Source organism: Ctenopharyngodon idella, chromosome 15 (assembly GCF_019924925.1).
Source record: "Ctenopharyngodon idella isolate HZGC_01 chromosome 15, HZGC01, whole genome shotgun sequence".
Classification (NCBI taxonomy): Eukaryota; Metazoa; Chordata; class Actinopteri; order Cypriniformes; family Xenocyprididae; genus Ctenopharyngodon; species Ctenopharyngodon idella.
This window is the reverse complement of record NC_067234.1, coordinates 10,752,965-10,767,056: the sequence shown is the minus strand read 5'-3', so window position 1 is coordinate 10,767,056 and position 14,092 is coordinate 10,752,965. Positions and strand designations below refer to the sequence as shown.

At 37.2% G+C, this 14,092-nt stretch overlaps 1 protein-coding gene across 3 annotated transcripts in view; it reads right to left on the bottom strand.

The window, feature by feature from the left end:
• The window catches only part of LOC127496156 (interferon-induced GTP-binding protein Mx-like), a 34,868-nt gene extending 28,020 nt beyond the window's left edge, over positions 1-6,848 (bottom strand). Inside the window, exons 1-3 of one of the 3 annotated variants that reach the window (XM_051863836.1) lie at positions 6,346-6,848; positions 5,892-5,945; positions 4,854-5,062 (exon numbers count right to left, since the gene is read on the bottom strand). In XM_051863836.1, coding sequence (XP_051719796.1) covers positions 4,854-5,062; positions 5,892-5,945; positions 6,346-6,404 — 322 coding nt within the window. In that variant the 5' untranslated portion in view covers positions 6,405-6,848. The remainder of the gene's footprint in view (positions 1-4,853; positions 5,063-5,891; positions 5,946-6,345) is intronic. The other 2 variants (XM_051863835.1, XM_051863834.1) reach the window with 2 other exon arrangements.
• Between the last annotated feature and the right edge of the window lie 7,244 nt (positions 6,849-14,092).

Genomic DNA, 14,092 nt, shown 5'->3' with positions numbered 1-14,092 from the left:
CTGATGATATTCAGATATACACCGATTGCAAACCGGACTCTATTCACCAGACTGCATCACTATCATCATGTATCAATTAATTAAAGACCTGACAATTTTCTCAGTTGGAATCTGACTAAAAAAGAAATCTTAATTATCGGTTCCCCAACTCTAACAAAAAACATAACTAATGCTCCCAGACTTGACCTTGAAGCTACATTAATTATTACATCTGTCACCGTCAAAAACTTGGACATTATTCACTGAACTTAGATGCTCATATTAGTCAACTCTGTAAAGCTGCATTCTTTCAACTTCACCGTATTGTCAAACTCCGTCCATATGTCAGCCCAAACGATGCTGAATCATTAGTACATGCATTTATCACATCTCGCCTTGATTACTGTAATGCTCTTTTTTCTGGACTACCAGCGCACTCCATCACCCATCTGCAATATATTCAAAACTCTGCCACAAGTATGTTACCTTACACTGAATGGTCTGCTCATATCACTCCTATTCTATTTAACCTCCACTGGTTACCTGTGTCTTCTCGCATTGTTTACAAATTTCTTTCGCTTACCTTAAAGTCACTCAATGGTCTTGCTCTTTCCTATCTCTTTGACTTGCTTTCTCCTTATATTCCCTCTTCGACCTCTCAGATCCTCTGGTAGTGAACTTCTATGTGTACCAAGATTTTGTCATCTATGGGTGACAGGTCTTTCTCCATTGTAGCTCCTAAGCTATGGAATTCTTTGCCCTTGGCACTTAGGACATTAACCACACTGCATGAATTTAAGTCTAAAAAAAAACAATATTATCATTCATTATGTGTTTCTTCTTAAACTTTTTTCAAAACTCAGTCATAATGCTTTCTTGAATACCATTAGTCATATGCACCTGACTTATGCTTCAACTGTCCACCATTCTATGTTGTCTGTAATACAATGTTACGTTTTCTTTGTGTTTTTTGACTGTATTGCGATATGCAATTGCAATTGATCATGTTTTAGACTGGGCAAATGTCTACTGTCCTGGAATTATGTGTGAAATGATTGTTTGTTCATTAGGATATTGTGAAGCGTCCTTAAGCTTGGGAAAGGCGCTATATAAATTAAACTTATTATTATTATTATTATTATTATTATTACTATTATTAAATATCCTCATGGAGCAAGCAACTGAATATTTAACATTTCTCTTGAAACCGCTGCCCCCCGAAACACTGGAGGTGGTGGGGATGCAACAGCGGTGACGTGAGGGTGTCGGTAAGGAGCTACTTAATATGTTTTACGTGCCCCATCCCCGGGAGCTTTTTTTTCAGCAGGTCAGCTTGGTGTGCTTACCATAGTGTGCAGAGCAGCACCAGCATGACCCAATGACTGAAACGCCTTCCCTACCAGCATGAATGTTGCTCTTCACAGTTTGGTGACAAGTCCTCACATTTTTTTTAAAGTGACGATGAGCTCCCCAGAGAGATAGCCCACGAGTGTCTCTTCCAACTGGGGTATAATCATATAAGCAAGTGCTCTTGCACTCACAATAGTTGAATAAGTCAACGTTGAGGGCACAAAATTATGTGAAGGAGAAAGACCATCACTGAGACCCCTCCCCCTGGCCACCGGGCAATAATCTGCACTAACTTTAAACTTGCTCTTTCATGTGGCCAGTCTAGCTGTAATCTGGCCACTGCATGAATGACCACCTCAAGTAACTCCTCGTGCTTCATCATGGGTGAGGAGCGCTTGGAGGAGGCGTTCTCAAAGTCCATCTCCAGATGGCTATTTTGCCATTTACAGATTTTTTTTTTATTTGCTTTGTTACTATTTTCACATCTAAGGTGTACATTTTCAAAACTCTTAGTACAATATTTTGCCGCCCAAACCCGCATCATGACTGACTTCCGATGACAAGCTTTCTAATGTGCCAGAAACACCTGCACATTTTTCCCCAAACAGGCTGGATCCTCCTTCACTTCATATTTCACCTGTTGATTGCCCAGGTCGCCGGTCTCACCGTTCCACAAGCCAGCTCAACACACCTCGCTCAAGAAGACCTCTTTCTCCTCCTCCATCTAGATCATCACAGGGCTCGGCCGATCCTCGCCGTGATACATCTCGTCCTTCATCATCATCATCATCATCATCATCATCATCCTCTTCAGCAGCATGCCCTTCCGTCCCTCCTGTTGAGAAATGGTCCATCAACGCACTCAGGCAAGCGCTATCCAACGCGGGTATCCATTTCTCCCAGAGGAATTCAAAAGCGCAACTTCACAATCTGCTTGTGCGCTCGCACCAAAACTCTCCGCGTCCTACCAGCAACACGCAAGTTTCAAAACAAACAGAGGCACAATCCATACAGTTCGCCTCCAACCCGCCTCAGTTTCAGCAGGCAGCAGCGGGCGCCGCTTCCTTGTCCGCCATTCATTCCAGCCGGCAGTCTATCGCAGCCACACACAATAGTTCTGCGGCCGCTCGTAATAGTTCCGCGGCCTCTCCGACCATTACCATTACCTTTCCTCCTCCCACAGGTGAGTCTCTCACAGCTTTCTCTGTCCACACTTCCAATATTTCTCTTCCTCCTGTCTTTCAGTCTCAGTTTAATCCATCTAGCCATGGAATAAATCAAAATTTGAGGCTACCTTTGCAAACGGCACTGTGGTCTGATGAGACTAAGATAAACTTGATTGGCTCAGATGGTGTCCAGCATGTGTGGCGACGCCCTGGTGAGGAGTACCAAGAAAACTGTGTCTTGTCTACAGTCAAGCATGGTGGTGGTAGCATCATGGTCTGGGGCTGCATGATTGCTGCTGGTACTGGGGAGCTGCGCTTCATTGAGGGGAACATGGATTCCAACATGTACTGTGACATTCTGAAGCAGAACATGATGCCCTCCCTTCAGAAACTGGGCTGAACGGCATGATAATGACCCCAAACACACCGCCAAGATGACAACTGCCTTGCTGAGGAAGCTGAAGGTGATGGAGTGGCCAAGTATGTCTTCAGAACTGAACCCTATTGAGCACTTGTGGGGCATCCTCAAGCAGAAGGTGGAGAAGCACCATGTGTCTAACATCCAGCAGCTCCGTGATGTCATTATGGAGAAGTGGAAGACGATCCCAGCAACAACCTGTGCAGCTCTGGTGAATTCTATGCCCAGGAGGATTAATGGCAGTGCTAGATAACAATGGTGCTCACACAAAATATTGACACTTTGGACACAGTTTTGACATGTTCACTTAGGGTGTACTCACTTTTGTTGCCAGTTATTTAGACAATAATGGCTGTATGTTGAGTTATTTTCAGAGGACAGTAAATCTGTACTGCTATACAAGCTGCACATTGTCTACTCTAAAGTATATCCAATTTTCATTTCTATAGTATTGTCCCTTGAGAACATATAATAAAATGGTTGCTAAAATGTGAGGGGTGTACTCACTTTTGTGCGATACTGTACTTTCAGGTCGCATCGTTATGACGTCATGGGCTGTTTACAGTCAATATGATATTGTCGAGATTTGATAAGCGTTCCAGACACCGGTTCACATGGAGACTTTCCCTTAGCATTTCGACGCAGCGCGAGTTCCCTTTCGAAAGGGAACAACATGCGATTGCGAAATTTGCCTCTTCTTGAATTTGAATTGTTTAAAAACACTTGAGCGTTTTAAATTGGTAAGACTTACAAACACGTGCAAATAATAAACGTTTACTTTAAAATGGCTACATGCAGTTAATCCGCGAATCACATGCATTCCAAACAGTGGGGCCTGGTTCATACAGATCATGGATCAACCATGATCCATTATACCCCTAAATCTTTGTGTGGTATACATGTGTATAAAGATTGAACATCAAAAGAAACCAATAATATATCCTCAGTTACTGGATTTATTGAGTCAGTGAAAGACAACATATGAGTAGTGTCCTTCAAAAAGGAGGGCATTTTTTCACAGTGTGGTCTTATGAAAAATCCACAAACATAGAGATTGAAGATGTTAATGTGCCAATTCCTGCCACTATTGGATGACCAGGAGGAGACTCAAGACATTTATGAATTTTTGGTAAGGTATAAAATGTTGGCGTAATAGGATTTTTTTCAGAAATTCAAATTCTCTTTTAGTAACCTCACCAGTTTGTCGCATCAAATCAAGAACAGCATGGATTTCATTTTTAAATGTCTGAGTCAGATCTCCTGGAAGTTTTTCATAAAAATGAGGAGCAGCATGTAAGGAACAGAGAGGTTACATTGTGTCGCCACAGTGTTACATACGTAACCAAATCATTGTCTGTTAAAATTATCTGTAGTTATTTAACAAAATTTGCTGTTATTATTGATATTACACTGATATGCTCAATATACTATACGTTTACAACATGGGCCAACAATCACAAAAAGCAAATTAGTTGTTTCACAAGTCAAGCATCAAATGTTATTATGAATAGTATATTGAACTGAACAGGAAAACATATTTGAATTTTGTAATTTCTGGAGAACATAAAATGAAAATGATTATGAACCTATTTGTATTAATATTTTAATGTTATATATTCTATATTAAACTTGTAATATTTTTAATAATAAAATAAGGTTTGTATTTTAAGTTATAACTATTGCAGTGAGGCTAATATCATGAATAAAACATCATATTTAATGTTAATAACTTTAAAGTTCAATTTTCTTCTGAGTGAGGATTGATTGTGACTCTGGGATATGTCCTCAAACCCTCTATTAACTAAAGTACACCAAAAGGCACAAAAACTTTTGCAGATTCAAAAGGGGGAAGGGGACAAAAAAAAGTCTGCAATATACAATATGACAATACAAACGTCTCATTTCAGTCAAAAGGTGCAGCAATAACTTCAGATTCTTACCACTTCCTCGAGGTAAAGCCACCCCAGACAGAGCCTCCAAAACAGAACTCTTTCCAGAACTCTGATCTCCAACCACTGCGATGGATGGCAGACCAATATCCTCATCAAGCCCGATCAACCGCAGAGAGTCAATCAACTCAATCAAAGGCCGAACAGTCTCAATGAAATGATTGCGGAACGTTTCACGTGTTTCTCGGTCTGGAAATAAACTTTATAATAAAACATACAAAGAGAGAGAAAGAAACAGAAACATTTAGATCATCAGTTGGAGGTTCTGCAATGGCAGAAAACAGTACTTCACTGCATTGCAACTTTCATTGTATTTACTTTACTCTGGTAGGAGATGCTGAAAAACAGCAAAACAAACATGTTGTAGTAAATCACAAGGGCTTATAAACACAAGGAGTAATCAAGGGAAAAACAGAACAGGTGTAAATAACTAATCAAAATCCATAGTAACTAATGAAGAGTGGGAAAACAGTACAAACAGAACAAAAGGGAACAGGAAACCAAGAGAAACAAACCAAAACAAGTCCTAAACATTACATAATAATTATGATTTTATTATTATTATTATTATTATTATTATTATTATCATCCTTTTTGGGTGCACTTTATTTTGATGGTTAGACATTCTGTTGATTATAAGTATGTTACTCCTACATGTCAATTACCAGTTATTAGAGTATTAGTCGACTATTAGTAGACTGTTAGGGCTAGGATAGAGTAGAATAAGGGATTAGGATTAGTAGATTAAGTTGACATGTTCTGGCAAAGTTACTTAAAGTCAGTAGAATATCTGTTGGGGAGCATCAAAATAAACAGCAGATATTAAGCAGGCATTCTATCAATACTCTGTTGACTGCTAGTTGACGTGTAGTTGCAAAGTTACTTATAGTTTAGTAAAATGTCTAAAGTGGGTTATTGAACGTGAAACCTGGGACATGAAAGTGTTGGAAGTAGTTGGAAAAAAAAAGTAAACACCCATAAATCATGGTATTTTAGTTGTCAAACATCAATAGCATTTGAATACTGTACCTCTCTTCACCTTGAAAATCATAGTCTGATTTTTTGTCATAATCCATAGTTTGTCTGAAATATAATTGAAAAATTTAAATTTAAATTATACTGAATTTGCTTTTTTTTTTTTTTTTTATGGTTAACTAGTACAGGCAGAAAGACATTTAAAAAGAGCGCAACATCAGTACATCTAATGGCACAGTCAAAGCAGTATACCTTAATTTCAATACCCCTGAATACTACTACACATAGTAATCATAAAAAAAGAGAAAGAGTCTTCTTGTATTAAATGTATGTGTTATTTATTGTAATTTTAACGGACAACTTTTATGTCCAGCTTTTATTAACAGTATATAAACCAATAAAACTTTTTGTTGTTTGTTAGGAACTAAAAAAAGAGATGTGTGAATTACCTACTGGAAATATATTGTGGTAGAAGAGTCAAAATAAAAGTCAGAAGTCTGATTTTTACCTTCTTTCAGCGGTTTCTTCAACACACAGCCAGGAAAGTTTCTCTTTTAGAAGTCCCATGAAACGGTGTTTATATACTCAAACCAGGAAACATGAGTAGTGTTTACTGATTGGATAAAACATACTACTTCACCTTTTAAGGAGCATGCAATCTAAGACAACATTTTATCCAATATACATCAGCAGCTGTGTTCTTGTTTTCAGATGTTATCATATGGCTACTTATATCCCTCCTTAATAGCTATCTATGTTCCTAACTATCTCCTTTACCTTTTGGCCAATTGCACATAATTCAGTGTATCCTCAAATATCATTTGTTTTACCAGTCTGCTTAAACATGCTTCCAAATACGTAAAGAAACACATTAATATGAAAAATGACACATACTATTTAAACAGCTGGTAAAAGACAGAATACTGGATATCTCACAAAGCAAAACATTCATTAATAGAAAACTGAAAATGATGATTTCTCCGCATTTCATCCCAGGACCAAGCCTCCAGACCCAAGCCTCTTCTACCTAAGGTATTCATAATCACCAGGTTACTTTTTTTAGAATACATGTTGTTGTAATGGGCTTTTCCTGTGGGTAAAGGGAAACAGATTACCAGCACAGATTCATTTTATTGCCTTTTTTCCATGACAGATTTTATAGATTTTATTAATCATATTAAATTACTGTAGGTATCATTTGAAAGCTTAAACCCTCAGTATTTATCCTGTCAACTGTATTTTGAAATTGGACATTGAGAAATAACTTTTAGCAGGCTCCTCCCCATATTTTCATATCACAAAATTTATTTGAATTATTTTATAATCAAACTTTTTCTAATCACGACAAAGCACATTGTTGGAAAGGTCTTAGACTTAAGATTCCATATTGGCGACTGTTTTGTTATAGAAGTGATATTGTGACAGACATTTATTAATTTGTAACAGGAAACCTTATCCAAAATCTAACCTAAATTTTTTGTGATATCAACTTTAAATTTGGAACACAACTTGCTTAGACATGTGGCTTTGATTTTATAGCAGTTTAATAAATAATTAAAATGTCTAATTTTTCACGACACATTCATAATCATTAGGCTACTTTTGCGGGTGCTTTCCAGCAAGCTTTATGCGTGCTTTATGCTTTATGTGTGCTTTATGCTTTTTGCGCGCAGACTAAATTAGCATACACCTCTATATTTTAAGGGCTCGTTGCGGTTTATTATATTAATTAATGTAATAGGCTATAAACATGCGATTAGTCGACTAATGGCTTAAATTAAAGGTTTTGTTCACTTTCAAATGAAAATTAGCCCAAGCTTTACTCACCCTCAAGCCATTTTAGGTGTATATGACTTTCTTCTTTCTGAGAAACACAGAGAGAGATATTTTAATAAATATCATGATGTATCCAAGCTTTATAATGGCAGTGAACAGGATTCACGAGCATGAGCTGAAGAAAGTGCTTCCATAAACATTCATCCATCATAACTACACATGGCTCCGGGTAAAAAAAAAAAAAAAAGCCATATTTAACAAGTTATGAAGTAAAATATGTAGCTATTCAACGTATGAAGAAAGTGTAAACTGGCGTCGCGTCAGTTACACTTTTTCTGTAAGTTGAATAGGGAAGGCATAGGACGTAGTGTAAGCAATGGATTGTGGCAGAAATACAAACGTATTTTTTTTTTTTTTACACAAATGCATTGCTTTTTCTGATGTCTGTACTGTATTTTCAGGTGTTTTGAAAAATATAAACAGATGATTCAATATATTGGTAATTAATATGAGAATTAATATTTCAAGTTCAGATTGCAAATTTCACATCCATAATGCTGGAATTGCTCAAACAAGTTTATTTATTTATTTGCTAGTAGGCCTACTTTGTGTATTTAAATATCAGAAACATAAATAAACCTTCTATGACTGCAAACACTGAACTGTTGTAATCTTTGGTTGAGATAAATGATAAATCAGCACGTGTCAGTTTTTGGTTCAGTGCAAGCCATTAGAGCTAACAAATTTAGCAGCTGATGACAATTGGCACTGACTGTTCTACATTTCAAAATGCAACAATTGCAGCAGTTTTACAAAATGTCCCTTTGCGGCACCTGCCGGTCATTTCGCAAATGACTTTGAAATGCGACTGGCTTATTTTATCCCAATATATACAAAATTACAGAATTTCAAAATATCAGTCTTGGCGAGTATTTATGCAAACATTATCTCTTATGTCTTAAATGAACGTTTAGTTGACTGTTGGGAAAAAAACATCTGTTGTGTAACATTATATTAGATCCGTGCATTACAGTGGATCTTAATTTGATATATAACACATATAATATAGACTGTCTGTCTTATTAATGTTAATGTCAAACAATTGTGGTATCTTGGAACAAATCATACATCATTTTGGAGGCTTTTTTAAATAGAGAATGTGAAAATAAATCTAACTTATTTTTGAAAATGTGCTCATTGTGACTCATTTAGCCAGCACAGGTCACCTATTAACTTTTTGTTTATCTATCTATCTTTCTTTTTCAGTCAGCTGTCTCTGATGTGCGGTCTGCCTAGCAATCCTCATCCAGTGCCCCATGACTCCTGGGTACTCTCAGTTCTTCTTATTCTTTAATTAAATCTTATTCATGAAAAAAGGAAAACCTCATGCTCACCACACTTGTTCTTTTACAAAAACTGTTCATGGAGATTTTAGTGAACCCCCTGTCCCAGACATGATTTTTCTTATTGTTAAAAATTGATCCAGCCCACTCAATATGAGGAAGGTCTCCCACGTTGCTCCCTAGAGGGCTCAGAGGACCATCAAGTCATCTTTATTTATATAGCGCTTTTCACAATACAGATTATTTCAAAGCAGCTTCACAGTGATAATAGGAAAATTAATGGACAGAGATTGTTTTGGCTTTACAGCAGCTCTAGGAAAAAGTTATTATCAAGCTTGAGTTGGTTTTTGATTGAATCACTTCGGTTGTAAAAATCGTTAATTATTAACTTAGGGGCCGCTTAAATGACACCTTTTTACTGAAAACAGAAGACTTTTAATACATTCTTGCCGTTCATTTACATGTTTAGTCTATAGGTAAGTGTGTTTGAATGTGCATGTGTGCAGACGCTTAGTCTTTTTTACAAAGTGACATTGCCAATTTACTTGTCTGGTCCGCATAATACAGAATAATGAGTCGTTTCTGCGGATCCATGCGAACTGGAATCGTTTTGATAACGTTTTATCAATACATAGGGAAAGGAAAGGGAAGGAGGCCTAGTTTCGTTGACACTTCAGGGCTGCGTTGTCGTCGTATCTTGGCTATTTGCTAGTAGGCCTACTTTGTGTATTTAAATATCAGAAACATAAACCTTCTATGACTGTAAACACTGAACAATTGTAATCTTTGGTTGAGATAAATGATAAATCAGCGCGTGTCAGTCTTTGGTTCAGTGCAAGCCATTAGAGCTAACAAATTTAGCAGCTGATGACAATTGGCACTGACCGTTCTACATTTCAAAATGCAACAATTGCAGCTGTTTTACAAAATGTCGCTTTGCACCACCTGGCGGTCATTCCGCAAATGACTTTGAAATGCGACTGGCTTATTTTTGCCATGGTGACTTTGCTGCGGCGGGTACCTCGGTGGTAATAGGCATTCAGGTTGACTACCATCTGTATAAACACTGCGTCAAGAGTGTGGGCTGTATTGATGGAGTAATAGCCTCGGCAGAAAGTGGAAATACATTTGGTGAGGACGTCTAGAGTTATGGGTTTCCTTGGCGGGGAGGTTGGGTTTTTTGGATGCCTTTGATAAGAAGGGATGTTTGTGAATTGGCTATTTCGGAACAGGGTGAGCCGAAAATAAGTTTATGGAAAAATTAGATTCCGCTTAAGTAACCCTTAAAGGAGCCGGGTTGGAGGTTCTTAATGCTGTTTAGATGAAATATAAATGAAGTAATAGTGAGAAGAGAAAAATCAGGAAAAGGCAGACTGTAAGTGAGGTGAAATGACTTAAAACATCTCCAAGCAGACAAATAAGATTGTAGGATTCTAGGGGAGACAGCTTAAAGAATGTAGTTGAGAGAAGTGTTTTTTCATTTTTTCTGCTGAGTCCGAACCAATGACATGTGATTTTCAAACTCATGCTGATATAAACAAAAGGACCTTTACTCGTGCTGACTGATGCATCCAAAGCGTGCACACAAAGACGCCTCAGCGCGTGATCCCAATATAAACAAATTTACAGTATTTCAAAATATCTGTCTTGGCGAGTATTTATGCAAACATTATCTCTTATGTCTTAAATGAACGTTTAGTTGACTGTTGGGAAAAACATCTGTTGTGTAACATTATATTAGATCCGTGCATTACAGTGGATCTTAATTCGATATAATATAATTATAACACATATAACATAATATAGACTGTCTGTCTTTTTAATGTTAAACAATTGTGGTATCTTGGAACAAATCATACATCATTTTGGAGGCTTTTTTTAATAGAGAATGTGAAAATAAATCTAACTTATTTTTGAAAATCTGCTCATTGTGACTCATTTAGCCAGCACAGGTCACCTATTAACTTTTTGTTTATCTATCTTTTTGTTTTTCTTTTTCAGTCAGCTGTCTCTGATGTGTGGTCTGCCTAGCAATCCTCATCCAGTGCCCCATGACTCCTGGGTACTCCCAGTTCTTCTTATTCTTTTATTAAATCTTATTCATGAAAAAAGGAAAATCTCATGCTCACCACACTTGTTCTTTTACAAAAACTGTTCATGGAGGTTTTAGTGAACCCCCTGTCCCAGACATGATTTTTGATCCAGCCCACTCAATATAAGGAAGGTCTCCCACGTTGCTCCCTGGAGGGCTCAGAGGACCATCAAGTCAAGTCATCTTTATTTATATAGCACTTTTCACAATACAGATTATTTCAAAGCAGCTTCACAGTGATAATAGGAAAATTAATGGACAGAGATTGTTTTGGCTTTTTTTAGGCAGCTCTAGGAAAAAGTTATCGAGCTTGAGTAGGTTTTTGATTTAATCACTTCCGTTGTAAAAATCGATAATTATCGATTACACCTTTTTAACTGAAAACAGAAGACTTTTAATACATTCTTGCCGTTCATTTACATGTTTAGTCTATAGGTATGTGTGTTTGAATGTGCATGTGTGCAGACGCTTAGTCTTTTTTACAAAGTGACATTGCCAATTTACTTGTCTGGTCCGCATAATACAGAATTATTAGTCATTTCCACGGATCCATACGAACTGGAATCATTTTGATAACATTTTATCTATACATAGGGAAAGGAAAGGGAAGGAGGCCTTCGCAGGGGATAGTTTAGTTGACACTTCAGGGCTTTGTTGTCGTCGTATCTTGGCTATTTGCTAGTAGGCCTACTTTGTGTATTTAAATATCAGAAACATAAATAAACCTTCTATGACTGTAAACACTGAACAATTGTAATCTTTGGTTGAGATAAATGATAAATCAGCGCGTGTCAGTTTTTGGTTCAGCGCAAGCCATTAGAGCTAACAAATTTAGCAGCTGATGACAATTGGCACTGACCGTTCTACATTTCAAAATGCAACAATTGCAGCTGTTTTACAATATGTCGCTTTGCACCACCTGACGGTCATTTTGCAAATGACTTTGAAATGCGACTGGCTAATTTTTGCCGCGGTGACTTTGCTGCAGCGGGTAACTCGGTGGTAATAGGCATTCTGGTTGACTACCATCTGTATAAACACTGCGTCAGGAGTGTGGGCTGTATTGATGGAGTAATAGCCTCGGCAAAGAGTGGAAATACATTTGGTGAGGACGTCTAGAGATATGGGTTTCCTTGGCGGGTGGGTTGGGTTCTTTGGATGCCTTTGATAAGAAGGGATGTTTGTGAATTGGCTATTTCGGAATAGGGTGAGCCGAAATTAAGTTTATTGAAAAATTTGATTCCGCTTAAGTAACCCTTAAAGGAGCCGGGTTGGAGGTTCTTAATGCTGTTTAGATGAAATATAAATGAAGTAATAGTGAGAAGAGAAAAATCAGGAAAAGGCAGACTGTAAGTGAGGTGAAATGACTTAAAACATCTCCAAGCAGACAAATAAGATTGTAGGATTCTAGGGGAGACAGCTTAAAGAATGTAGTTGAGAGAAGTGTTTTTTGTTTTTTTTTTCTTCGTTTTTCTCTGCTTCTCTGCTGAGTCTGAACCAATGCCATGTGATTTTCAAGCTCATGCTGATATAAACAAAAGGACCTTTACTCGTGCTGACTGACGCATCCAAAGCGTGCACACAAAGACGCCTCAGCGTGTGATCCCAATATATACAAAATTACAGTTTTTCAAAATATCTGTCTTGGCGAGTATTTATGCAAACATTATCTCTTATGTCTTAAATGAACATTTAGTTGACTGTTGGGAAAAACATCTGTTGTGTAACATTATATTAGATCCGTGCATTACGGTGGATCTTAATTTGATATAATATAATAACACATATAACATAATATAGACTGTCTGTCTTATTAATGTTAATCAAACAATTGTGGTATCATGGAACAAATCATATATCATTTTGAAGGCTTTTTTAATAGAGAATGTGAAAATAAATCTAACTTATTTTTGAAAACTTGCTCATCCAGTACCTCATGACTCCTGGGTACTCTCAGTTCTCAGTTCTTCTTATTCTTTTATACATTTTATTAATGAAAAAAAGGAAAATCTCTTGTACAAAAACTGTCCATGGAGGTTTTAGTGGACCCCCTGTCCCACACATGATTTTTCTTATTGTCAAAAATTGATCCAGCCCACTCTTAATATAAGGAAAGTAGGGATGCACCGATACCGGTACCAGTATCGGTATCGGGCGATACCAAGCTCATGTACTTGTACTCGTACTTGTAAAAATACCCCCGATAACAAAGAGCGATACCTCACGTGACATAACTGACAGAATTTTCCGTGCACAGAGACACTGGCGGCAGCAGCAGAAATAATGTCAGCCTCAGAGGTGTGGAAATACTTCAAAATTAATGATGACAACCCACACATTGCGAACTGCATGCTTTCAATCACAATTCGTTATTAGTGAAGGCGGGATAGGGCGGAACCGCGCTGAATGACACAGACCAGAAGCGCTCTCTCTCGCACGCGCTCTCTCTCTTTCTTGCGCACGATCCCAGTTCTCTCAGACAGCGCGCGATCAGTTCTCCTTACGCCTGAATGGTCAAATGCACACATAGTTGTCAAAATGTCCATCGTGTGGAGTATCTCACGTAAATACAGTTGGTTATGGCTTAAGTGGACGTAAACATTTGGGTGAAAACAGGATATGTGTCAGTATTCATGGATTTGGTCTTAAAGGGACCGTAGCCTATATTTGTAATTAATGTTAATAAAACAACAAAATACGTTAAATAAATGTATACATGGTAAATAAACCTACTATATCTGAAAAACAAGTTTATTTAATTTGTATCTCTATAGAATTTGTTGTATTGTTTGTAATTTGTTTGTAATTTCTTTTTATATAACAACAATTATATATATTGGTAATTATGCCCTTTGAAGGTTATTGGACACTGTAAAATTTTTGTTCTTTAAGTTTGTGACAAGCTCATTAAAATTATTACTTTTTTTCATTAGAGTAATAATGAAGAAGCTGTCCTACATTCATTAGTCTCACTGTGTTGTGCTTGGAAAACTGCAACATCAAAAAATAAAATAAAAATAAAAATAAAGAGAGAGAAAGAGAGA